At 39.3% G+C, this 27,939-nt stretch overlaps 1 protein-coding gene across 7 annotated transcripts in view; it reads right to left on the reverse strand.

Annotated features, from left to right (window-relative positions):
• Positions 1–299: 299 nt before the first annotated feature.
• The window catches only part of HACL1 (2-hydroxyacyl-CoA lyase 1), a 39,429-nt gene continuing 11,789 nt past the window's right edge, over positions 300–27,939 (reverse strand). For 6 of the 7 annotated variants that reach the window (XM_082684590.1, XM_082684591.1, XM_082684588.1 and 3 more), the window contains 10 exons: positions 26,313–26,425; positions 23,993–24,128; positions 21,186–21,291; positions 19,029–19,112; positions 17,979–18,080; positions 15,000–15,154; positions 14,436–14,594; positions 12,767–12,874; positions 10,909–11,095; positions 7,538–7,698 (listed from right to left, as the gene is read on the reverse strand). In XM_082684590.1, coding sequence (XP_082540716.1) covers positions 7,666–7,698; positions 10,909–11,095; positions 12,767–12,874; positions 14,436–14,594; positions 15,000–15,154; positions 17,979–18,080; positions 19,029–19,112; positions 21,186–21,291; positions 23,993–24,128; positions 26,313–26,425 — 1,183 coding nt within the window. In that variant the 3' untranslated portion in view covers positions 7,538–7,665. Of the gene's footprint in view, positions 468–7,537; positions 7,699–10,908; positions 11,096–12,766; positions 12,875–14,435; positions 14,595–14,999; positions 15,155–17,978; positions 18,081–19,028; positions 19,113–21,185; positions 21,292–23,992; positions 24,129–26,312; positions 26,426–27,939 lie in introns of those variants that run through there. The other variant, XM_082684587.1, reaches the window with a different exon arrangement.

Below are 27,939 nucleotides of genomic sequence, written 5' to 3' on the forward strand. Positions count from 1 at the left end.
TTCCTGTTCCTTCCCTGTTTACTCTCACAAGGGTGGTCCCCTGAATAAAATCTTCAATGTGTTTAATCCCATGCAAAGCCCCTCCCCACTGGTTCCCCCAGCCATATACACATCACTGTAGGGGGAAAGGAGGTCAGCCTCTCCTGACTTTTCTGGGGGAATGTGGTCTGAGATTGGGAAGGTGAAGGCTACAGAGGAACAGGTTTCTCGGTGTGTTTGCCCTTGTCAGTGGTCTTGGTGCCGTGAAGGAAGACAGCCCAGGCGACAAATGATTGACTAGCACCCCAACTAGCCCTAAGTCATTTGCCAAGAAGTTACCTTTTATTACAGGTGTCCATAAGCACAAGGACTAACATGGAAAGGCTGGGGATTCTTTTCCGACTTTATATCCTTTGGGGGAAGACATTCAAACCCTGCATCCTCAGTAACTCCTTGTAGGGAGATTTTCTTGTCACCTTTTGCTCCTCCTGAAAAAAGAAAGGAGATGAGCCACATCTATGCTGATTCTAAAACACCTAGAATGAAAGCGGTGCATAACCACCGTCACCAGCATCATTTTGCATTGTTCTAGAAGCACCAGCAAAGCACCAGACAAAAGAGAGGAAGAAGAGGTGTTTCTTTCCTAAACTAATTATTATTTTTTAAGTTTATATTTAATTCATTAGTTAACGTAGTGTTATCTTAGTTTCAGGTGTACCATATAGCGATCTAACAATTCCATACAGCAACTGGTGCTTATTAGGACAAGTTCCCTCCTTAATCCCTATCCCCTATTTCACCCCCTCCCTGTGCCGACCTACCCCCCACCATCATCCTTCCACTCTGGTAACCTTCAGTTAGTTCTCTATGAAAGAAAGAAGAGACTTAAGAGAACTCATTAAGGTATGAGATTAATACACAAAACATGCAAACAGTAACTCACTATAAATATAGAACTTACAATAGCACAAAACAGATTGGTATCTAGGAACAAAATTAACAAAAGCTGGGCAGGGTTAATATGATGAAAACATTACAACTTCACTGAGGGACCAAAATACACCAACCAAATAAAACATTTTCCAAAATCCAAAGATACCTTAGCATTGAATAGAAATAATACTTTAAAATTCAATTGTCCAAATATCATATGAACAAGTTTCATATAGTGATTTAATGCCACTCTGTTATTAGCTGTGTCTTTCTGTTCTCTATAGTTCTGATGCTTTGACACCAGGAGCCTCCAGGGACTGCCCCTCCCAGGTTAGCTAACTCCTAGAAAGAACAAATAAAATTTTCCTTTCATACGAAAACCAACCAACTGGGAGCCTACACTCCCTCCTCCCTATCACAGTCCGTAGGGACTCTCACACTCCCCTATGCTCCTGCCCTAATCACCCCAGAATCAGCACCAGATAACCAGGGCTGCCCCTTCACCCCAGAGCTCTTGGAAATTATTCAAACCAGCCAGTCTTAAACCTGTTTACTGTGCCTCACCTCTTTCTTCCCTAGGAGACCACAATAAAGGCTTCAGCCTCTTAGTTCCCTTTCTCTCTACACCTGAGACTGACCTCAGTGTCTTCTGGAATGGTGTGGCATTCTCCTTTTAGGAACTGTGAGTAGGAAGCTATCTTCTTGGGGCACCTGGGTGGCTCAATGGGTTAAAGCCTCTGCCTTTGGTTCAGGTCATGATCTCAGGGTCCTGGGATGGAGCCCTGCATTGGGCTCTCTGCTCGGCAGGGAGCCTACTTCCCCTCTCTCTCTGCCTGCCTCTCTGCCTACTTGTGATCTCTCTCTCTCTGTCAAACAAATAAATAAAATCTTAAAAAAAAAAAGAAAAGAAAAAGAAGCTATCTTCTCAAGATAATTCTCTCCTGATCTGTTGGCCTTACTGAACTTCAACTTTTTCTATTAGTAAACTGTATTTTATTTATTTATTAAAAAGATTTTGTTTATTTATTTGTCAGAGAGAGTGAGCACAGGCAGACAGAGTGGCAGGCAGAGGCAGAGGGAGAAGCAGGTTCCCTGCCGAGCAAGAAGCCCGATGTGGGACTCGATCCCAGGATGCTGGGACCATGACCCGAGCCGAAGGCAGCCGCCCAATCAACTGAGCCACCCAGGCATCCCAGTACACTATATTTTAAAGCACACTGTGGATTTGTGTGTGTACGTGCTAGTGAAGTTAATATTCAAAAATAATCAAGTGAAGAAAACCATGAAAATTCTGAAAAATGATAACATAGGTAGGGCAGTGCGGAGAGAGCTGGAGTGGCTGGTGAAGGTAGGGGGAGGCAGGGATAGCACTGTGTTATGAAATGGCTTTATGAACATGGTGGGTATAAATTTCAGTTCAAAGTACCCAAGTGTGAAAGAAATATTAATTTTTGGAAATTATTCAAACTCAATTTTATCCTCCATTTTGCCAGCATGGAAACTAATTCAGTCATGTCAGGGCCTTGTGGCCTCGACCACCCCCTCCCACACTGCTCTAAGAACCGTTGGGTTTAGCTAATATCCAGGTATCAGGGCTGGGCTTCAGAGCCTTGGCAGCTGCTGTACCCACTGTGTGTCCTGGTTGGGAGGCTCTTTGTTGCAGCTTTTGTGATATAAACCCCACCCTGGGTCACCTCCTCTCCAAGAAATCGTCTGTGATGTTTGTATTGCTGTATGCCATGTAGAGGTAGATTCTTCGGGAGTGAAGTCACAGAGGAGCCTGTCAAAAAGGAGCAAGAGGGCACAGGCCTTGGAAGACGAGGGTTGGGTGACTTCTGGGTACACAGACACTCAGCTGAGTGGGGGAGAACAATGGGAATTTACTGTGAACATTCTGAGTAGTGACAGAGGCACCACAGGGTGCTGTAGGAGTGCAGGGAGGAAGGGCATTCCCATGGAAGAAATGTCTTTTGCACTAGACCTTGAAAGATACAGCTGATTTCATATGGCAAAAATTGGTAGGTGTACTGTCGCGGCCGGCGTGACAAATCGACCAGGAACGTGAGGGTAAGAGGATGAAGAAAAGAACTCGAGAAGCAGAGAGATGGGGGCAGGAGGAGCACTGAGGAGGATCTGATTTCCTGAGCCCACCTTCCTCAGTGGAGGGAAAAGGGCAATTCCCAGCAACGCGGCATGAGCGCATGAGCCGCACGGCTGTAGGTCAACCATTCCATAGACCACACAGATTATTCTAGTGACCACTGATACAAAGAACAAAATTGTGGATAATGCCATCTCTGTGATTTCCAGGCCTGAGTCAAAATTTAAAGTGCTTCCTTAAACTTTGACACTGGAGATCCAGGGGTTTCTGGGTGTGCCTTTCTCTACTCCCCAACTGGAGTAAGCATTCAACCTGGATTTACTATGGGTTCACTGACTGGCTAGCCTCTCTCCTGGAAAAGGCCTTGGAAGGGAGGAAAGATCCAAGACAATCCAGTGAAAACCAATGGTGTAGACAGCACTGCTTGTCAAATCTGAATCCAAGTAAGGTATACTTTTATTTGCACCTTATCAACAGGAGGAATTAATAGGATCTTCAATTTCCTCTGTCCACATTACTCCATTATTCAGATTAGCAGCAGCAAATGCAACCAGGAATCAATAGATGATTCTGACTTCTGTAACCTTTCACTTTCCAGTCAGCAGAGTCCATTTGATCAGGGTTTCTTGGTCATAATTCCCATTAGGAATTTGGCTAGTTTCCACCTTTCTTAATATATTCATATGAAATGCTAACCTAGTCACTCTAAGTTCCATTTGTTTCAGTCATGAGGCACTCTTCATAGGAACACACTACTTCCCCATTGCCTAGCCAAGTGGCTGCGAACAGTAAAGAACAAAAGCATTGCTGGATTCCATATTTTCATTTTCCTTTGGTGTTCAATAGTCCTACTGTTGCTTTGTAACAGAGTTGAGTTATGAGAGTCACTTCACATAATACGCTGAGCTACTTCAAATGCCGAAGTGTTAAATAACCACAGAAAATATCCACTGAGCTATTTCCAACCATCATGAATTCTCATCCAACTATTATTTAGTGAACACTTGCAGAACAGGTGGCTGTATAAAGACCTAAAATTTAGACAGGCTGGCTCAGTTGGATGAGCATATGACTCTTGTACTTGGGGTCATGAGTTTGAGCCCCACACTGGATGTAGAGATTACTTAAATAAATAAACTTAAAAAAAAAAAAAAAGGAGGAAGTAAAAGCAGAGGGACAGAGGGAGAGGGAGAGAAGACTCCCTACTGAGCCAAAAGTCCAACGCAGGGCTTGACCTCACGACCCTGAGCATGAAACCAAAATCAGACACTCAACCAACTGAGCCACCCAGGGACCCCTAAGTGTTAATTATTAGACTAGGGAGTGCAAAAATGTTTTATCAAAGTAAGTTTGATTATCAACCAATAGATTCATCTTAGAAGGACTTCTTCAACACCTTTGCTTCTAAGGGAAAATTCTTTTTTTTTTTCAAGATTTAATTAACTAATTAATCAAATTTATTTGAGAGAGAGAGTGCATGCACACGCGGAGGCACAGAGGGAGAGGGACAAGCAGACTCCCCAACAAGCCAGAGCCCACTGTGGGCTGGATCTCAAGACCCTGAGATCATGCATGACCTGAGCTGAAGTCACATAATTGACTGAGCCACCCAGGCACCCCAGGGAAACTGTTTAAAGAAGACTAATTTCTAGACTCCTTTTATAAAATAAGCAGTCAATGGACAGTGTGATCAGAGGGCTCCTAGATTAATCTGGTCTTCAAATGCTCAGACTGACCTCTGCTGGATAGTCCACTAACACATTATTTTCTTCCCCTCTTGAGCTAAATATGGCTAGGGAGCAAGCATTTTCCCCAAACTATATCTGGTAGTTAGATTTATATAGTTCAATTCAAGATTATTCATCAAAGCTTCTACACTTCTTTTGCAGCAGAATCCTGTATTGCACTTGGCCGCCAGAGGCAACTGTCCATGGGCAGAATAGGACACTGATGAGATTTATAGGAGCTACCCACTCTCAACACTCCTCCTGATATGCTCTATGCTTGTATGCAGCCCAGGCTCTCTAGTGTGTACCTCAGAAGTACAGAAGAACATCTGCTGCTAGGGCACCTGGGGGGCTCAGTCAGTTAAGCATCTGCCTTTGGCTCAGGTCATGGTCCTGGGGTCCTCAAATTGAGCCCCACATCAGACTCTCTGCTCAGTGGAGAGCCTGCTTCGAACCCTCTCCCTCTGCTGCTCCCCGTCTTTTAGCCTTCCTATGTCAAATGGATTAAAAAAAAAAAAGTATCTACTGCCTGGGCCCAAATTCAGGGGCTCGCTGCATAAAACCACAGCTCGCCACAAGTATCTCCTGGCCTGACATCTCAGAGCTGGAGTCCACTCTGCAGAAGTCACTTATGCCCCTAAGTAGCCAATGGAGACAAGTCTGATGCATATGACGCAAACCCGCTGAACTTTGAGATAAAGTCCTGTGCTCCAATTCATATAAAATGCAGATATTAAGAATGACCCTGAAAATACTTTTCCATTTCTAATATTCTTTTAAAATAATGTCTTTCTTGGGGTGCCTGGGTGGCTCAGAGGGTTAAAGCCTCTGCCTTTGGCTCAGGTCATGATCCCAGAGTCCAGGGATCAAGCCCCGCACGGGGCTCTCTGCTCAGCGGGGAGCCTGCTTCCCTTCCTCTCTCTCTGCCTGCCTCTCTGCCTACTTGTGATCTCTGTCTGTCAAATAAATAAATAAATCTTTTTTAAAAAATCCATTTAAAAAAATAAAAAATAAAATAATGTCTTTCTGATAACAAAAATTACATGATTAGTTTTAAAATTTCGTAAAAGAAGGAAAAAATAGAAGAAATAAAAATTGCCTATAATTCCATCACCAAGGATATTAAAATCTTGGTTTTATTGTCCCCATCTTTTTTCTTCTGTGTGTATATGTGTGCAAGAGTATAGGTGTACACCCTGACCTGTATCCATCCATTCTGCAGCTTGTCTTTTTCATGAGTATTTTACTGTGATGATTCCTCCATTTACACATACTCTTTAGCACAATTTTTATTTTATCAGGTCAGCAGATCATAATATACCTAAGCAATGTCTTCTATTAAACACTGGCACTGTTCCTACAGTTCCTATGATGAATGGCTTTGTTTATAAATATTTGACTATTTTACTATGTCTTTAGGATACACTCTCCAAATAGGCTCACAATCAAAAGTTAGGGCGTATGAACATTTTTAAGATTCCAAATACAAACACTGCTGGAATTACTCTCTGAAAATTTACCAATTTCAGCTTCCACCATAGCATAGCAATGTCATCTTCATTTTACAGACACCCTCTCTGAGAATCATAATTTTAAAAGCGCTAAGTGGATAAGCGAAAATAAACTTTTTAGTCTAACTTAATGTTTACATTTATTCATACTCCTTCATATTTACTTATACTCACTTAAATTGGTTTTTTTTGTTAATTATACATTCAAGCCCTTTGCTCATTCTTCTTTTAGTACATTAATATTTTTCTTAGTTATAAGAGTTCTTTAGGGGGCACTTGGGTGGCTCAGCCATTAAGCGTGTGCCATTAAGCGTGTGCCTGGGGTTCAGGTCATGATCTCAGGATCCTGGGATGGAGCCCGGCATCAGGCTCCCTGCTCAGCAGGAAGCCTGCTTCCCCCTCTCCCACTCCCCCTGCTTGTGTTCCTTCTCCTGTTGTGTGTGTGTGTCTGTCTCTCTCTCTGTGTTAAGTAAATAAATAAAATCTTTAAAAAAAACAAAAAAGAGTTCTTTAAAAATTAAGGCTGTTGACTCTGTTGATCTCAATGTGGTAGCCACAAACTAAGGTCTATTAATCCAAAGATACCCTAAAATTATTAGTTTGGGTACAGTATGACTTCTCCTTTAGCTCAGTAAGTTCTTTTTTTTTTCTTTTTTTTTAAAGATTTATTTATTTATTTGACAGAGAGAGATTACAAGTAGGCAGAGAGGCAGGCAGAGAGAGATAGGAAGAAGCAGGCTCCCTGCTGTAGCTCAGTAAGTTCTTTCCGGAAAAACAAAACAAACAAAATCCCAATTAGGTACAAAGTGATCAAGAGATAAACTGTGAAGTAGAAATAGCCTATGTACTCCAGCTTACTGAACATACCTCTACATTAGAAAATCCTTGAGAATTTTTTCTCAGATGTTTTTTAAAAAACATGTGACTTTAGGGCACATGGGTGGCTCAGCTGATTAAACATCCAATTCTCGATTTTACCTCAAGTCATGATCTCAGGGTCCTGGGACTGAACCCGTTGCTGGGCTCCCTGCTCAGTAGGGAATCTGCTTCTCCCTCTCCCTTTGCCCCTCCCCCTTCTTCTGCTGTCTAATAAACATCTTTTAAAAAATTAAATTAAAAAATGTGACTTCAAGAATGGATTTATGTAAAAGAATACTGATGTGTAACTCAGCAGTTAGGCAGATACAATGCTATTATTTAGTAAAACCCTTTTCCACCTTTCATCTGTAAATGGATTATCATACTTGCAACTTTTTCTGTTTTTAGTCAATTCTTTTACCATAAAATGTCATTTAGAAATGCTTTTTTATTTTTCTTTGTAATTTTTGACATTTTAGTAATTTTGCTGTGGAAAATAACATTCCATCTTACAAGAAAGAGAAAACTCCTCCAGACCACTCCCTGGCATCTTTATTTACATATTAGAGCGGGTCAGCCAGTGAAAATCCTAGAAAAAGAAAAGACAACAAACATTCAGTTAACAGAATTAATTGCCTCAAACTATATCCTCACTGTTTTCCTTGTTCTAAAATTTGGAAGTTCATTATGTCCACATTTAGGTTTGTCTTCGGTCTTGTGCTTTTCCCAAAAGGAAGCTGAAATTTCAGAGTGAACCTTGCTGTCTTGTCCTACAAAACAACTATTAACGGGAATCAGGGCACAAACAATAGAACTGGGAAGAACCAGAAGTAAAACCAAAAGAAGAAAGGAGATGAAGGAAGGCCAAAGAGGGCAAGCTCCCAACTCCAAGAACCTGGTTAAGAAGAGCAGTGCACAGAAGCCTTTCCCAGGACTAACACCATCCTACACAGGTGGCCTGGACATGGTGACTGCAGAGAATCAGGTCCTCTCAATATTGTAGCAGGAAGCAGTGAGCCTACCCTATACTGCAAACCAAAAATAAATGGCAGATAGACACAGAGACAATGAAAATGAACAGCTTGGAAACTATAATATATGTGGAATTTACTGAAATGAGGATAAATAATGTTGAAATGATAGATTCAAGAAATACAAGGATAATCCTTATGGAGTTAAAAAAGAGTAGACAAGAACTTGTATTTCTCCAGCAATACCTCCCCAAATTCATAGAGAACTTAGAGAATAGATCATTAGAAGCAGATCATTAGAAACGTGAATTCACGAGCAGGAATTCACAATTCATTAAGGCTTTCCTGTGACTAACACGGTCTCAAAACTGTCGTGTGTGTGTGTGTGTGTGTGTGTGTGTGTGTGTGTGTGTGTTCTGAATACAGCCTGTTAAATACATTTGGTCTAATGTGTCATTTAAAGTCAATGTTTCCTTATTGATTTTTTTGTCTGGATGATCTATCCATTGATGTAAGTGGTGTATTAAAATCCCCTATTTTAATTCCCTATTATTGTAGTGCTATTTCTCCCTTTAGGCCTGTTAATATTTGCTTTATACATTTAGGTGCTCCTGTTGTGTGCATAAATATTTACAAATGTCAAACCTTCTTTTTGCTTTAACCCTTTATCACTCTGCAGTATCCCTCTTTGTCTCTTAGTACGATACCTGTTTTAAAGTCTGCTTTGTCTAATATAAATATAGCTATTCCAGCTTTCTTTTGGTTTCCGCTTACATGGAGTATCTTTTTCCATCCCTTCACTTTCAGACCGTGTGTTCTTACATCTGAGGTGAGTCTGCAGCAGACAGCATCTAGATGGGTCTTGTTTTCTTACTCACTCAGCCACTCCTGATTGGAGCATTTAGTCTATTTACGGTAAGGGAATTACAAATAAATACATACTTATTGCCATTTTGTTAATTGTTTTCCAGCTGTTTTTTGTTCTGTTCTGTTCCTTTCGCAAAGTCTCTGATATCTGGGTTTCTTTTTTTAAGACTTTTTTTTTTTTTTTTGAGAGAGAAAGAATACATATGAGCAGGGGGAGGGGCAGAGATAGAGGGAAAGAAGCAGACTCCCCACTAAACACAGAGTCCTATCTCAGGATCCTCATACCATAACCTGAGCCGAAACCAAGAGGCAGATGCTTAACCAAGTGAGCCACCCAGGCGCCCCTCTGATATCTAGCAAAATAATTTTAGTAGATTTTTATATATTTTATAGTTTCCAAATTAGTTAATTTACATTTAACTGGTTGCCCAGGCATCCATTTGCTATTGGTCTACTACCTTATTCAAAAAAGTAAAAGATGGTACCTGGGCGGCTCAGTAACTTTGGCTCAGGTCATGATCTCAGGGTCCTGTGATCAAGTCCCACATTGGACTCCCTGCTTAGTGGGGAGTCTGCTTTTTCCTCTCCTTCTGCCCCTCCTCCCTGCTCAAGTTCTCTCTCTCAAATAAATAAATAAAATCTTAAAAAAAAAGAAAGAAAAAGATGTTGCAGCATATATATGTATAAAGAACCAAGACAGACACTTCTTGAAAAAATGATCTGCTCTGAAAACAGTGACTGATATACAAGGTGTAAGTATGGAAGACAGGGATAGAAGAGAGGGGAAGTGGCAAAACCAGAATCAGAGCACAAGATTTAGTATGAAAAGCAGCTTAATCTGGGATGGGAAAAGATCACGCTACACACCCTGTCATTTATTTTACTGCTATAATCTACACTACAGCTTTGCTAGACGCCAAAGTAACCAGTTTTGAATGTAACTGCACATATCTTTTTTTTTTTTTTAAGATTTTATTTATTTGCCAGAGAGAGGGAGAGCACAGAGGAAATGACAGGCAGAGGAAGAGAAAGAAGCAGGCTCCCGCCGAGCAGAGAGCCCGATGTGGGACTCGATCCCAGAACCTGGGACCATGACCTGAGCCGAAGGCAGAGGCTCAACCCTCTGAGCCACCCAGGCACCCCACATATCTTTCTATTACGGTCTTATCCTCCCACTGTGCTTCCTTTGCATTCTGCCTTCTAGCCCCTATGGCCTTCTTTCAGTTGCTCAGACTTGTCATGCTCCTTGCTGCCAAAGAACCTTTGCACATCTCTTCCCTACCCTCTTTGCTTGAGACTGTCCCTACTTCTATTTCGGATCTCAGTTTAAGTGCCAGTTTCCCTCAGATTTCCTCTGTGACCCTAAAATAAATCAGCTTCCTTGGTAGTGTATTTGTTCAGAACTGGGTGCCTTCCTTCAGAACAACTGCTTCACTCTGTTGTTATGTGTTCAGTTGTGAGGTGACTAGGCTGTTCCTCTCCCCTACTGGTGTCTAAGCTCCACCAGGTGAGGGCTGAGTCTGGGTTTGCTCATCACGCTATTCCTTTTTTTTTTTTTTTTTAAGATTTTATTCATTTATTTGACACAGAGAGATCACAAGTAGACAGAGAGGCAGGCAGAGATAGCAGGAAGCAGGCTTCCCACAGGGCAGAGAGCCCGATGCGGGGCTCAATCCCAGGATCCTGGGATCATGACTTGAGCCGAAGGCAGAGGCTTTAACCCACTGAGCCACCCAGGAGCCCCTCATCACACAATTCTTAACAAGTAACCCAACACATCTAACACATATCTCAACAAATATTAATTGAAAAAACACAAGAAAGTGCCAAACACAGTGTTTATTAAGTACCAAACTCAGAGTTTAGAAAGAACTCTGTGAAAAGAGTGTTCTATCTGCTAGATACTTCTGGGGATAGGAGGGGAGATGCATTTCTGATTTCTGCTTAGCAACTGAATTTACCTGGGCTTTCCGTGTGGCTTGTGGCTCAATCATGATGTTGAGAAGAGAAGGTTTAGTTGTGTCTGCCAAGCTCTGCTTCAGTGATTTTTGGAGTTCTTCTGGTGTTTGTACAAAATATCCTTTGCCTCCAAATGCAGTCATAACCTGTTCATAATGTGAGTTTGGCAGAAGACAGACTGGAGGAGCCCTAAAAAATTAATAAGTCAATAGAAAAAAGGTCATTTTTGAAATAATTTGTGGAAAAGTTTAGGCTGAACTCAAAGGCATACTTTTATGTCCAACACTTAAACAAAGATACCAATACACTGAACTTTCTATATATATATTTTAAAGATTATCTGTTTTGGTGGGGAGGAGCCGAAGGAGAAGGAGAGAGAGAGAATCCTCAAGCTCAATTCCTGCTGAGCAGAGAGCCTGATGTGGGGCTCAATCCCAGGACCCCAAGATCATGACATGAGCCAAAATCAAAGAGTCAGAAGCCCAACTAACTAAGCCACCCGGGTTCCCCTAAAGTTCCCATATATTTTTTATTGTCTATACAGCAATGTCCAATAGGACTTTTTGTGATGATAGATAAGTTTTATATTTATATCTGTGCTATCCAATATCATAGCCACTAGTGATCAAGTGCTGTGAGCACTTGAAATGTGACTAGTTAAAATAAGGAACTGACTTTTTCATTTAATTTAAATAGCCACACATGGCTACTGGATACTATACTGAACAGTGTGAGCTATGCCATCAACTACCAAAAGAAAAAGAAGAAAAAAGGAATGGTTACTACAATACAGCATATAACAGCAAAATGAGAAATGAAGTCAGTGAGGCATAAGCAAACATACTCATATGCTGCTCCACCCCCAGGCTGAGCAAATTCACATCTCATACCCCATGGTCAGCTAAGCAACTGTTTCACTTTTTTTTTTTTTAAGATTTTATTTACTTATTTGACAAAGAGAGAGACAGCAAGAGAGGGAACACAAGCAGGGGTAGTGGAAGAGGGAGAAGCAGGCTTCCTGTCAAACAGGGAGCCTGATGTGGAGCTCGATCCCAGGATCCCAGGATCATGACCTGAGCTGAAGGCAGACACTTAATGACTGAGCCACCCAGGTACCCCAACACTGTCTCACTTTGACTCTACCATGAGATAATTAAGAGTTTGTTAAGTAATAAAAAGAAGGAAGACCTCTGGGTCATAAATGTTAACATTCATTTCCACCACAGGGTAGTAGTAGTAGAAGGGCCAAGGACATTTTGCAATAAGCCCTATCATTAACAAAGCTTAGACATCAAACTTAATCAAACACCAAGTCTTTAGTGGCTCACTGATCATAAATTATTTACTGAAGCACCCTATCATGCACTGGGTATTTTTAGTTGTTATTTTTTAAAGATTTTATTTATTTGGCAGAGAGAGGCACAGCGAGAGAAGAAACACAAGCAGGGGGAGAGGGAGAAGCAGGCTTCCTGCAGAGCAGCGAGCCTGACGTGGGGCTCAAACCCATGACCATAGGATCATGACCTGAGCTGAAGGCAGATGCTTAATGACTTAGCCACCCAGGTGCCCTCATGCACTGGGTATTACATGTAAGTGATGAATCACTAAATTCTACTCCTAAAATCAATATTACACTATATGTTAACTAACTAGAATTTAAGTAAAAATTTGAAAAAAAAAATGAAGCACTCCATTATGAATGGTTGTACAAAGAGGAGACAGGGTTCCCGCTCTTTAGAGGGGCTGACAATATAAGTAAACAATACTCATACCACAGAAGCACATTCCAATACAGCAGACCCTTTAGAGAAATTAAAATAGATGAGAGAAATTAAATACACATTATTCTGGGTTACTTACACTGCAGTAGCATCTCCAAATTTTAACATTTCCTTCCAAGAATCTGCATCAAAACCTTGGTAAATTCCATTATTATTCACCACCAAAAGTACAATGGGCAAGTTGTACCTAAAATTGAAAGCAAAATATCAAGGAAGTCATTCTTCGTTCTAGAGCAGTTTCTTTTCTTCAGGCTGAAATTTTAACTAATAAATGAGTAGTTTTCCATAAGCTTGCTTTGTTATGTTAGGGTAATGCTAAAAATTAAGTATTTGTTATCCTAATAAGGAACCTCAAGTCATTAACAGAAACATGGAGTTGCAGAAAGGATGGAGATCAGAGGTTGGCACACTTGGTTCTACCTCTCCGAACCTGTGGACTTCACACAGCTTTTCTGAACTTAGTTTTCACAGATCGAGGTGTTAATAAGAATGACACTTTCCATATTTAATATTCTCTGAAGCACCACTTCTAGATGGTGCCCAGCAGTACTATTTGAAAAATATCTTTCTATTTACTGAACTCCTCATAGATAACCAGCACTTGCTAGATGCTGGGGGAAGTATACAAATGACTAGCATACATTCTCTTCTCTCAAACCACTTCACTCAAAATTAAAAAAACATTATATGGTTTAACAAATAGAGAAAAAGAGAATACTTAATAATGAGCTAAGCAGTATTATAAAGACAAAAAAAGGATGACTAAACTTTACTAATGAATGGCAAAAGATGGGCTTTATTTTCTACAGCAAATAAATAATTTCTGAGACCCCGTGTTAAAAAACCAAACAAAACTGCACACTGTTACATAACGGGATTGTGGTAACTACTTGCTCTCCATGCTCAAGCTCTAGAAGGCTCTAGAAGGCCAGCTTTCCCATAACCCATCTTGTTGGTGTATATCACCTGGCTGTCAATACAGACGCTCTAATAAGCATATACTTTCCCTCTGATCTTTAAAGTGTTGTATGCCAAAGCTTTGAAAGGCCCCAAAACATAATTTACACACGAGCTCTAATAAGAGGCCAGGCTAAGAATATAGAATGACTTTACCACAGTTTAAATAACTAGGGAGAAAAAAAATCCCCATACTTACAGAGTAGGATCTACAACAGCTCATGAGTCTCGCCATGAATCCTCATAATGAGAAGCATAATCTGAGCAGCTCACACTGAGTGAGCAGGCATCTCAAGTTTTACTGAGATTACCTCATTTGTTACTCACAACTGTCCTCTAAGGTAGGAAATATTACTACTCCTCTTCCTATTTTGGAGGAGACTAAAGCTTAGTTAAGGAACTTAACCCCCATCACCCACATCACTTGGCTCTGATGTAGTCAAGTGAGTATTTAAATCCAGGCCATATGATCCAGAGGCTGCACTCTTAACCACAAAGCTCTGCTGTCTCCCTGCAGAAAACAAGCTTTTCTCAGACCAAAACTTTCTGCAGTGATCTCAGAACCACCTCTCACAGTTTTGCAGGTTTGGGTATGTAGTCAAGGGCCATGAATACACTATCCTGGATGAGAAAGGCACCAAGGTTACTTCATGCCAGTATTCTTGGGACACAGCACGGAGCTATGTACAAGGGCCCTTGGCACATGGTGAACACCTGGTAAACATTTGTTAGGTGAGTGAGTCTTTATGTGTAATTTTTTTTATCTTTTGGAGAAAGAAATGCTGATTTACCTGCATATGGTTTCCACTTCCATGCCAGAAAACCCAAATGCACTGTCTCCTTCCACACAGATGACACGCTGCCCTGGGTTCCTATCTTTAGCCACTATAGCAGCTGCAATGGCAAATCCCAAACCAATTCCCATTGTTCCAAAAGTACCAGCATCAAGCCTGTTGGGGAACAAAGCTAAAATGAAACCCTCTGGGGCATGCTGATGGTGGAGGTGGCACAAATCGAGTCATATACACATGTAAGATAAAGAGCAATAAAAACATTCTGTCTTTAATATAAAGCTTTTAAACTGTGAGGAACCAATTAGGCAAGGATAAGCAGAATGGGTGGAAAAGTCTCTCATAATTGCTTGGAAGACTATCCTTGGAACACTAAATATACAAATTATCACATGATCATGAAGACATATCAAGCATAAAAACTCCACCAAATCTTACCTAAAAAATACTTTTAGGAAATATGTCCTTATACACTGAACACATGTAATTCTCAAATGTTTTATGAACCTACACTACTATAGCTTCCAATTTAACACATTATAATTTCTTCACAGGAAGCCTCACCTGTGACGAGGAAGGTAGTTCTGAATCACAGTGCGTCCAATATCCATAGTATTTGCTCCTTCACTTACCACAAAACAGTCTCTGGGTAGTTGTTCTTGAACATGGTAGAATACGGTGTAATAATTCATAGGCAGAGATTTTTGGGAAGCTAATTCCTAAAGCATTTGAGGGAAATATAATCAAATTAGATTGAGATACAGTGAAAAATGAGCAATGTCAATAAGCTACTATCCAACTTATTTGGAAATAGGCAACAAGAACGAGCTATGAGGTTCCCAAATGGCCACCCTGAGAAGCTAATGGATCTGTTAACAGGCCTGTGGGACATGCTAAGGAAAAGGGGACCCACAGACCCAATTTTGGATAAAAATAAACCAGAGAATAGCTTTCTTCCTGGACACCCACCAGGCACATTAGCATACTAGAGTCAGACAAGTCCTACAGTAAAAATAGCTGGAAACATTGGGTTAAACAAAACTGAATAGTCTTATATGAGTACTTTTAGGGAAACACTGCATTAGAAAAAGTAAAAATTTTACTCTAGAGTATTTTAATCTGAAATATGCCCTTAAACTTAAAATGAAAAGGAAGTCAGGATTTCAGAAAATCTGAAAATCTGGTTCTTCTCCACATGCTCTGGAGAGTAAGGGGATATGCTTCACCCTCTATTCCAAAGAGTCTCTGAATGGAGCAAGGTGAGTACCTTTGTCTAGCCATATGCCTTCTAGAGTGGAGAGAAAGCCAGGTGAGGCTTCAGCAGCAACAGCCCCATGTGCTCCCAGCACTGCCTCTTCACCTGCACTATTCTGGCCTGCTGGAAATTATATGTCAGATGGATGAGGCTCCTGCCTATACTCCTGCACCAGGAAGAGAGGCGAGTTCCTTTCATCTTAAACTAATATGATTCCTAGGGAAAAGAGGGATTAATCATCACACCATTCGGGAAAACAGCATCGAGACTGGCTCTTGATAGAAACAGCCACTGATTAAAATTCCAATGAAATAAAGAATCATGTATAAATAATTCTGCTAGTTTTGAAAATGTTAATTTATTCCAAGACATCTGGCATATTAGGGAACAATATGAGTATAGCTCAAATTTCGTATTTGCTTATGCAGGGTTCTGTCAGTGAGAAACACTACATGGCCACAGAAAACTGCACCCACCTGAACCAAGATACATAGGAATACACAAAACATTAGAAAAAAAATCAAGAACAACCTCTCTCACGAAGAAAAAATTCTACCTATATACAAAGACTCTAAACAAACTACCACATCCTGCAGAAGTGGTTCATTTCACTGCTAATAGTGGAGGATGTGGTGATTTCCACACATTATTCAACTTCCAAAACCTTTAGGTATCAGGCAAAGCCATGAGTGCAAATGAGAAAGTTGCAAAGTCATTTCCAGTAGTGATACAAAAGTTAATCTGAAAGGGCCATAAATGGTCTCCACCAAAAAAAAGAAAAGAAATATGAGGTGATGGATGTGTTAATGAACTAGATGGGGAGGGGGGAATCCTTCCACAATGTATATGCATATCAAATCACCATGATGTACTTTTTTTTTCTTAACATATAATATATTATTTGCCCCAGGGGCACAGGTCTGTGAATCATCAGGCTTACACACTTCACAGCACTCACCGTGGCACATACCCTCCCCAAACAATGTACTTTTAAATATCTTACAATCTCATATGTCAATTATACCTCAATAGAGCTAAATTTTTTTTTAAACATTTTTTTAAAGAATTACTTATTTATTTGACAGACAGAGATCACAAGTAGGCAGAGAGGCAGGCAGAGAGAGAGGGGAAGGGAAGCAGGCTCCCTGCTGAGCAGAGAGTCCGATGTGGGGCTTGATCCCAGGACCCTGGGATCATGACCTGAGCCGAAAGCAGAGGCTTTAACCCACTGAGCCACCCAGGCACCCCGAGCTAAAATTTTTTTTTAACAAGGAAAAAGAAGGGTGTACATTAGATCAAATTTTCCATTTTGATGAAACACCTATCCATTATACATGCCTGCTTGAAGGACTTTTATTTATTTATTTGAGAGAGAGAGCGCAAGCATGAGCATGAGCATGACAGGAGAGAGGTCAATGGGAGAAGCAGACACCCTGCCGAGCAGGGAGCCCGATGCGGTACTTGATCCTGGGACTCCAGAATCATGACCTGAGCCTAAGGCAGGAGCTTAACTAACTTGAGCCACCCAGGTGCCCAGACTTTTATCTTAAAAAGTAGAAAAATATGCTCCAAGATTTAAGATTCCAAAAGATCTCTTAACTGTGATTTGGTGCCAAGGTCAAACCAAGGAGAGTTAGCTCTAACCATTCATATGGGTTCTTACAACTTTCTGTCCAATGTCAGATTGGTCTCCTCCTACCACTTCACACTAACTCAACAAGCTGCAATCCTTCTAACGCCTACTTCCACAAGAGACTTCAAGTCTTCTTCAAGAAAAAGAACCACATTTATTAAAATATATATTTCTTAACCATTTATCATGTATAAAACTTTGCCATTTTTATTTTTGTTTATTTATTGAAGATTTATTCATATATTTTAGAGAGAGAGAGAGAGAATGCATGGGCATGCATGTATGCATGCAAGTTGGCGGGGAGGGGCAGAGGGAGAGAAAGAATCTCAAGCAGACTCCCCACTGCATGCAGAGCCCGAGTGGGGACTCAATCTCAAGACCCTGAGATGATGACCTTCGCCGATACTAAGAGACGCTTAACCAACTGAGCCACCCAGGTGTCCCTCTGCCACTATTTTTATTAAGTTGCTATCTTAGTATTTCATAAAATTTTTGAGAGCTGTGCCTCTAAACACTTTTTCCTGTGAACCCTGTGGTTTTTACTGTAAGATTTTATATAGTGTGGTGATTTTAGGAATGCATAGGTCATATTATGGCAGAGCTAACTGAGCCATGAACCAAAAGTGTTCTTGAGTTTCTGTGACTCTCATATTACCTTGGATGCAGCTTCATTGCTCTTCATTTTTTCTCTCAGAGTTTGCCACCAGCTGCTCTCTGGAGGATACTGCCATGGTGTTTTATTAAATTGTTCTAAAAGCTAAAAAACCACAGACTTTTTACTTTTTGAAAATAAACTTAACTCATATTAATACAACAATCTCTTATTAAAGAAGACAATACTGCTATAATATCCTGCCATTCAAGTCACTCATCCTGTTTTTCCTCTAGGTGGCTAACAACTTTATAGCAAAATGGAAAGCTTTAGTTTGAGTCAGTGTCGACTTCCACCAGAAGTTGGGATTTCCATAGAACACAGGGGAAATGCTACCTTCTCCACACCTCACAGGCAGGGGCTTTTATGTCCTCCTCAGCCTTTGACACTAGGAGAAAAATCACAGACTCCTTGCGGGGAGGACAACAACCTCAAATATCCAGGGATTCCTGAGATAAGACCACATGCTCCAGGATGTTTTAATATGTGATTGGAAGATGCTTCATAATATTATAGGACCATGATTAACAATACCAATTTGTATCCAAAATCGAGTAATACATGTGACTATATTCTATCTCCTATTACAGTGAAGTATATAAATTATGTATAAATAAAAAGAATCTGGACAAGTCACTAAGTACCATTTGAAGAGTAAAAATTCTCTTTATTGACTAAAGAAATACTTAAAATTTTCCAGTACATAAAGACATTTCTTGGCTGTAAATTCAGTTCCTCTGGAAGCTGTATTATAATTTTTCAGACAGTTAAATAGTACTTAGTAAATCACTGTTTGCCTACTGAATGTCTTTAAGTCCTCAATCACCTTCCAAAAATGCTTAACTTACTCACATAAAAATGATCTATATACAAGCAGTTGGATTTAGTGAGTTCCAAAGTTATATTTAAAAATAGCTTTCTATCATAAATTTTGTTTAAAATAGATATTAATAAATGTGTTACCAAGTGATTCTAAGGTTGAAACATTTTTAGGAACTAACTATTCCCTAAAGGCCAATCCCCACAAACTAAAACTTAGGCAAAAGCTCTTACCTGTTTAGTGACAGCATTTGTGTCTCCTAGCAAAGTCACAGCAGGCTTTACATTATTCCCCAATTCTTCTGCACAGATATCAACCTAAAAAAGAGAAAAAGCTTAAGAAGAAGCCATGCTTATTCTTAAAAGTCTTTAAGAGGTCAATTAAGGCTGAATAAATGAACTGAAAATTTTATATTCAGGAAATTTTGTTTTTTAAAGTACGTTCCAGACCCAGAATGGAGCCAAGTGCAAGGCTTGGATTCATGATCCTAAGATCAAGACCTGAGCCAGTATCAAAAGTTGGACACCCAACCAACTAAGCCACCTAGGCGCCCAAAAAATTTCTAAGATTTTTATTTATTTTTTGACAGAGAGAGAAAGCCAGAGAGAGCACAAGCAGGGGGAGCTGCAGGCCAAGGCGGAGGGAGAAGAAAGCTTCCTGCTGAGCAGAGAGCCTGAGGTGGGGCTCGATCCCTGGGCTCAAGACCTGAGCCAAAGGCAGATGTTGACTAACTGAGCCACCCAGGCACCCCAGAAATTTCTTAATAAAAGCAAAAATCCACGTAACTATGCATATCACAGCTAGGACAGAAACCTCATCATCTTCTTTCATTTTAATATCAACTCTGTAAATTTGGGTATTGTTCTATTAAACAGGAATGCATCTGACTTGATCAATTATAGTTCTGAATCTAATCAATAAAAAGGTTCTACTTAATTAGACTGGAATTGCTACTTAGAGTGGTTCTCAAATGTGAGCTATCAGAATCACCTGGTAGGTTTGTTAAATCACAGATTGCAAGAGTCCACTTCAGAGTTTCTGATCTCAGTAGATCTGAAGTGGGAACCAAAAATATGCTTTTCTAAAAGATTTCCCAGATGGTGCTACGCTGCTGGTCCAGGGACACATTTTTGAGAACTACTCCTAGGATAAGCATGATTACTTACCATTTACCCAGACACTCTATATCTGAATGGCTGTGGGCAAGTGAAAACAGCTGTGCAAGGACTTGTGATTTAGCCACGTCAAAGGGGCTACACTTTATTCTGTACTTGGGTGGGGGGTAATAAAGAGGTGGTAGCATCTTCCAGGTAAACCCAGGTCTTGTTTATTTGCAGTGTTAGTTTTCCATAGCCCCAGGGGGAGAGGCACCATTAGAAGCTAACTACTTAAAAAGTAAAAGGCAAGGGGCACCTGGATGGTTCAGTGGGTTGAAGTCTCTGCCTTCGGCTCAGGTTGTGATCCCAGGGTCCTGGGATCGAGCCCCGTGTCGGGCTTTCTGCTCAGCAGGGAGCCTGCTTCCTCCTCTCTCTGCCTGCTTCTCTGCCTACTTGTGATCTCTGTCTGTCAAATAAATACATAAAATCTTAAAAAAAAGGGGGGGGGGAGAAGACAGCAATTGTAGCTGGGTTATCAAACACCATACACAGTTTCTGTAGGGAAAACAGGTTCATATTGCACTACATAGGCAGCACCTTCTTTCATTTTTTTGTTTTTTAAAGATTTTATGTATGTATTTGAGAGAGAGAGATAGCAAGAGATAGAACATGAGCAAGGGAGAAGCAGGCTCCCCACCAAGCAGGAAGCCTGATGCACGGCTCAATACCAGGACCCCGGGATCATGACCCAAGCCGAAGGCAGAGGCTTAACCCACTGTGTCACCCAGGCAGTACATACTACACCAATAAGGAAAGTGGCTTAGAAAGAGAATCATAATGATATAAAGAACCATTAAAGGGAGGTCAGAGTATATTCCACTCTGTTTGGTGACAGGTAAAAGCAGCATTTAGAGATTTCCAATCAAAGGTCATTTGAAAGATCTGGCATCTAAAAGGACATCTCCAATCTCTAACCAAGCTGAATGTTTTGTTCTAATCTACCATTCCACTTAAACCCCTTTGTGTACCTTTAAATATACTTGAGCTATGAGGAAGAGGCAAGTTTTGCTTTTCAAACTATTTAAAACTTGATTTTGAAAGGTTTTTTGGTTAGAAGCAAAGCAACATATTATGTTTCATAGGCTTGAAAAGGCAGCTTACTTTGGTACCTGTAATTGTATTAGACAATTTATAAAAATCTACAAAAGCCAAGAAGAAAGCAGAGCTGATAATAGCTGAGGATAACAATAAATCACAGATAGCTCTGATTTTAAATTTCTCTGCTCTGAGTACCTGGATAAATTTCACATCTGGCTGGTATCTTGGAGGCAGTCCAAAGTGCAAAATCCAATTTAATCTGGCACCAAATAATACAATTACATCAGCAAATTGCAAAGCCCTATTAAAAAGAAAAAATCTGTTATAATGCAGAAAGTATATCTACATTTCTGATTTGAATTATTCTAAAATTAATTTCTAAAGTACTTGGAAAAGTTAAATAGTCTGGAGCTTATTTTATTTTAGCCTTCAGAATCAGCTTGTAGGGTAAATTTGATCTTTCATACCAAAATAATTATGAAACCATTCTATTTAATAGTATTCTAAAAGATGAAAGAAGAAAAATATTATAAAACTATACCTATTTCATTGTTTATTACTTTTTTATCATTAAAAAATGTAAGTCTTCTGTAGATAATTCTCTATAAAATAGAAAAAGCATAAAGAAAAAGAACTTCAACCTATAATACTATCAACTTAAAAGCTATTATTAATAGCCTAGCATATTTTCATCAAGTCTTCTTTCACCGCAAGTGTATTTTTACATAGTTGAGCTCATTTGCTATAATACTGTCTCATGTACTTGTGCTTATTACAACCATCTTCATCATTAGGTTCTTCTTAAAATTTTTATTTTTTCTAAGTTTTATTTTACATTTTTTAAGTAATCTCTACATCCAACTTGGGACTCAAACAAACTAGTCTGAGATCAAGAGCTGCATGTTCTTCCAACTGAGCCAGCCAGGCACCCCTTAAATATAATTTTGGAAGGCTATATACTTTGCAGAACATATATACCAAATTTATTTTAACTTTTCTCAATTGCTGGATAATTTATAAGTATTAGGTTGCACATCCTTTTTTTTTTTTTTTAATATGTTTTATTTATTCATCTGAGAGAGAGAAAGAGAAAGAGAGCTCAGACACAAGTCAGGGGAGGGCAGAGGCAGAAGGAGAAACAGACTCTCCTCTTAGCAGGGCCCATGAGCCCAGCATCATGACCTGAACTGAAGACAGACACTTAACTGACTGAGCCACCCAGGCGCCCCTGGGTTACACATCCTTATGCTTGAATCTTTTTTTTTTAAATTAACATATAATATTAATTATGTTTGTATAATAATATACTATAATATAATATAATAATTATATATTATATATATTTATCATTTTTCAGGCAAGAGGAACCAGAAAAGGGGTCCCTGTGGTCTATGAAGGGTATGGGAAAAATCCAGTATTCTTTTTTCTTTTTCTTTCCTTTTCTTTTCTCTTTCCTTCCTTTCTCTCTCTTCCTTTCTTCTCTCCCTCCTTCCTTCCTCCTGTCCTTCCTTTCTTTCTGTTATTTGCCCCAAAGACAGTTCTGTTTGTGCAGTACTATAAGGCAGCGGCAAGAGACTCCTAGAAAGGATGGGTGTTGGGGGGGGGGTCAACCTAGAGAAGAGAAAAGAACTTTCTAGTTCTGGGAATGAATCGGCATATGGCTGGGGCTCATGCTTGGGCTGTACATGTGCACACAGACCCGAAGGAACATAGCAAGGGCTTTGAAGCTGAACTGATCCTGGACCTAATGCCTCTAGCAAGACAGAAAGACCTTGCAATCTGAACTTAACCAGGCTAACTGCCTGCTAAAACAAAGTCAACATTCTACAGGATATGTAAATATGACCTAGAATCTTAAAACATAATACTTACAATCTAGGATATATTCCAAAAATACTCAATATGCAAAAGAACCAGAAAGATGTGCCCAATTCTCAAAAGAAATGAATAGACTCCCATTCTGTGATGACCCAGATATTCAAACTAGTAAACAAAGGCTTTAAAGCAGCTATTATAATATGCTCCATAAAGTAAACAAAAATACTCTTCAAATAAATGAGAAGATAGACATTCTCAACAGAGAAACATAAAATATAAGACAAAAGTATTGAAAATAACTAAACAGAGAACATAGCATAAAGTATAGAGATGTCAAATCACTATGTTGTACACCTGAAACTAATGCACCATTGTATGTCAACTATACTTCAATTAAAAGATAAATATAATAAAAATAAAAAGAATATTTTGTATAAGAAATTTCTAATAGGGGTGCTCGGGTGGTTCAATCAGTTAGGCATCCAGTGCTTAATTTTGGCTCGATCATGAGATCAAGTCCCCTGTCCGGTTCCACACTAGGCATGGAATCTGCTTAAGATTTTCTCTCTCCCTCTCCCTCTCCCCCTCCTCCCTGCTCACTCTCTCTAAAATAAATAAATAAATAAATCTTTAAAAAAAAAGAAAAGAAAAGAAATTCTAATAAGCTACTTAAAGATAGAAAAAAAAGAGAGAGAATTGAACAGATATTCATGGACCTATGGGACAGTATCAAAATGTCTACTATTCGCGTTATCCCAGGAAAAGAAAAAGAGATTGGTGTAGAAAAAAAATCTGAGGAAATAATGGCCAAAAACTATAAATGTAGTGAAAGATACTACTTTACAGACTGAAGAAGATCAGAGAACAGGATAAACTAAAAGAAAACCATACCCAGATACTTAATCAAACTACTGAAAACCAAAGATAAAGGAACATCCTGAAAGCAGCCACAGAACATATTACATATAGGGGAGCAGAGATTCAAATGACTACAGATTTCCCATCTAAATCCATGAGGGTCAGAAGGCAGTGGACAACATCTTTAGAGTGCTGAAAACTCTAAAAAGAAACTGGTGTGCTTAAAATAACATTACAGGACTTCCCCTAGATTCATTAAAGTCACAAAATAAATTAGCCCAAGATCTGCCAAGCCATTGTTCTTTAAACTCTAGCATGCTACGCACCTGGATCTGGCAGCGCTCACACAGTATGGGTGGTTATCAGGGATGACACCCTTTCCCATGGGGGTGGGCAGAAATGGTAATTTACACTGCTCCACCAATTTCCTGAGAGCCTCCTCTGCATGGGCATAAGCAGCACCTACAACCAATGCAAATGTATTGGACAAGTCAGTTATGCTTCAGGCACTGTGACTCTTAAAGCAACTCGCATGAATTTCCTTTCAGAACTTTTCAGAGAATCTCTTGTTTATACAGGGCTTGCTCACACTCTAAACAAACTGTGACTATGGTTTTTATCTTTGGTATTATAAAATGTTTAAGAAAACAACAGTGCTAAGTTCCTCCCCCAAAATATTCTCAATTATTCTGAAGGATGTCTACTACAAAACAAAAGTTGCATCTCTTCTCTCTTCCTGCTCTCAATTGTCTGTCCTATGGTTCCTACTGAATTACTACTCACAATTCTTTAAATACAGTATCTTTACTGACCAGCCCAGTGGGCAAGGAAGGACTTTGCTCTGACAGAAAAAGGCCCTCTCTAACCTCACACGTTGCTCCCTACCATCAGCTAACTGCACGGAAATTCTAACAAAAGACATTTAGTTCATTCAGATTCAACATAATGCTCCCCCATATAAAAATATCTTACAATCTTTTCTCATACGTGTCAGATGAAAAATAGCTTGTTTTCATCCAGAAAGTTTCCTTGTATTCTCTTTCTTGCCTCAATATCTTTGTCCACCCAGTTCTCTTCCCGGACTTGTCCACTCAGTGACCTATCATCCATTTTCAAGGTGTAGCAGTGTCATCTCTTCCAGAGAGTCTTTCCATTCTACCTACACAAATAAATTGTTGCTGCTTCCCTTGAGAATCCACCTCACCCTCTCTATACACACGACATATGAGTACACTGCACTTATTTGTTTCTAATATATCTCAAAGTAGGGACCGTTATTCCTCTATATAGCTTACAAATGTTTTCTGTAATCCCCACCTTATTGTAAGTACTCATCAAATATGGGGTAAAAGAAGAATGAAAACTAGCATCTACTGGGTTCCTTCTACCAATCTTATTACTTAATCATAACCACTCTGTTGAAGTTAGTATCTCTGTTTTACAAGTGAGGTAACTGAGACTCAAAGTAGTTGTTTGCCAAAACCACAGATCTAAGACAGCATATAGCTGCATTCGACTCAGCTCTGACTTGGGTTTTTTTTTCCTGATGTCCACCATTTTCATTAAAATTATCTTTGGTTTCTATGTAGTTAGTTCCTTAGTAGTTGATAATTGACTAGCAGGGTCATGGGTGACTGAAGGCCCCCTCAGTTCAAGAACATATAATGGATATTAAAATAACTTGCTGACAGGAGTACAGTATTTCCTCTCTTAGGAGAGAGCAACTTGACAATAGGTACCAAAAACCTTAAAATATGAATCACCTTTTAATTTAATTTTCTTTCTGGGAATCTATCATAAATCCTAAATATGGAAAAAGCTTTAGCACAAACATGTCTGTCATAGTTATACTAAACAAACAAAAAGACTGGCAAAGTTTTTTTCAAGTATCTTTAAGTATCTCTCAGTGAAGTAGCTCTCAATGAAGTTTTGGTATATACATGAATAGACCTTAAAATTATATTTAGGAAAAAATTAAGACCATGAAGAAATGTTAAAATATTAAATGAAACAATTAGAATATAAATAAAACTGTCTATATGGTATGATCACAATATATGAAATATAGATGCAGAAATGACTAGAAATATTACATGTTAAAAATAGTTATCTTTTTTTTTTTTTTGAAAGAGAGTGCAAGTGAGGGAGGCGAGAGGGGCAGTGGGAGAGAAGGAGGGGGAGAATCTTAAGCAGGTTCTGCTCCACGCCCAGCACGGAGCCCTATGTAGGGCTCAATCTCATAACCCTGAGAGCATGACCTGAGCCAAAATGAAGAGTCAGATGCTTAGCCAACTAAGTCACCCAAGTGCTCCAAAAATAGTTGTCTTTGGATAAAGGGATTTCTTCTTTCTAATCATCTGTTTTCCAATACTTTTATAATGATCAAATATTATTATTATAATTGAAAAAACATTTTACACATAAGACTGAAGAAACAGAATGGGTGGTATCTCTTTAAAAGAGTGAGATCTCTGGGCATTCTGGAATAATTCTATGATTTTGAAATTAATAACTAATCCTACATGAAAATAACTCATACGCCAATTTCAAATATTAGATATGTTCGTAAATAATGAAGATAATTTCTAAACAGAATCAGCATTCTTTCAATGGCATAGCAAGATTTAGAGTTCCATTCACTGCTACCTTTCCCGATGATAAGAAGGGGCCGTTTGGCATTTCTAATAACAGATGCTGCCATGTATACAGCAGAGGTTTCTGCCATACTGACAGGAGGGGGCATGCAGCACTCCACGTACCTGGAAATAAAGAGGCCAAGTTTTAAACCTTTTACTATGAAAATACCAAATATCTAAAAGGTAGGGAAAAAAATAGTACAATAAACTCCACATACCCACCATGTAGATTCAACAACTAATATTTTACCACATTTGCTTCACACATACACACACCCACATGCATATAAATTTGTTTCCTGAACCATTTTAAAGTGAAGTATAATCAGTTTAAAGCTTTTCCATGCAGCTCTAAAAGATAAAGACTTTCTCCTATATAACCATAATGTCCCTACCATACCTAGTAAATTAAGTTACTCCTTAATACCATATAAAAACCAATCAAATCAGTAATTCATTGACAGGAAATTTTCAGTTAATGGCTCTATATTGTAGTAATAGTTGTTGTTGTAAGAACAGTAAAAAACATACTCAGAGTCAGTGTTTAATACTATATGCTATTTAATCTCATTTAATTTTTCAAAGCAATGAGGCCAGGCACTACCATTATCTCCATTTCACCACTGGGGGGTGGGGAAGGAAACTCAGAAAGTAACTTGCCCAGGGTCCCCAGATGATATGTGGCAGAGATTGAACTGACTTAGGTCATTCTGTCTCCAAAGTCCATGCCTTTAACTATCTCACTGGGAGAGTCAGGATTTTAGAAATATAATATGTATTAGGAAAAAAAAAATTTAAACTGTCATAGTTAAGTATTTCTGGAAGTCTTCATTTATTTTAATTAATAAACATCACACACTGTACAAAATTTGAGCATATAAGACAAAAAAAGACATTCACTCTTTACAAAAATTTTATCTTTTTTAACTTTTTAAAAACATTTTATTTATTTGAGAGAGAGTGTGTGAGCATGGAGATAGAGAGGCAGAGGGAGAAAGAGATTCCCCACTGAGCAGGGAGTCCTATGTGGGGCTCAGTGTGGGGCTCGATCCCAGAACACTGGGATCATGACCTGAGCCAAAGGCAGATGCTTAACTAACTAAGCCACCTAGGCACCCCAACCTTTACAACCATTTTAAAGAAGGCTTACAGAGTTAATTTACCAGAGATTCAGCTCTGCTTCCCTCTCCCCCAGTAATACTTTGTCATGTTCAAGTATTATGCAGCACAGATGTCCTTTTTGTCTGACTCTCACAAAGAGAAACAACTCCTTGGTATACTAATATACAGAAATGCACACTGTCTCTCTGCAGTCACTAGAGAACCACTTGGTCCACAATGGCAGTAATAAACTAAATGGTATCCAGGGTGATGTCTTAACCTAAATATCGATCCTTATCAGAGGCAACTTAGATACCAGTGAAAAATGCTTCTTATACTTTTTATTCGCTCAGTGTTTATTTAAGGAATAAAGGAATATGGAAACTCAGAGTAACACCTGAGTTGGAATATTTTTAAATCACAGAAACAGAAAGAAAGACTAAAATTTTCTATGCTGAGTCCTAAATAATTTTTCATTGGTCATATCATCTCTTGGTTGACACTGTGAAGACACTGAATAACCTCTACCACATGAA

This window comes from Mustela nivalis, assembly GCF_964662115.1.
Source record: "Mustela nivalis genome assembly, chromosome: 1".
Lineage (NCBI taxonomy): Eukaryota > Metazoa > Chordata > Mammalia > Carnivora > Mustelidae > Mustela > Mustela nivalis.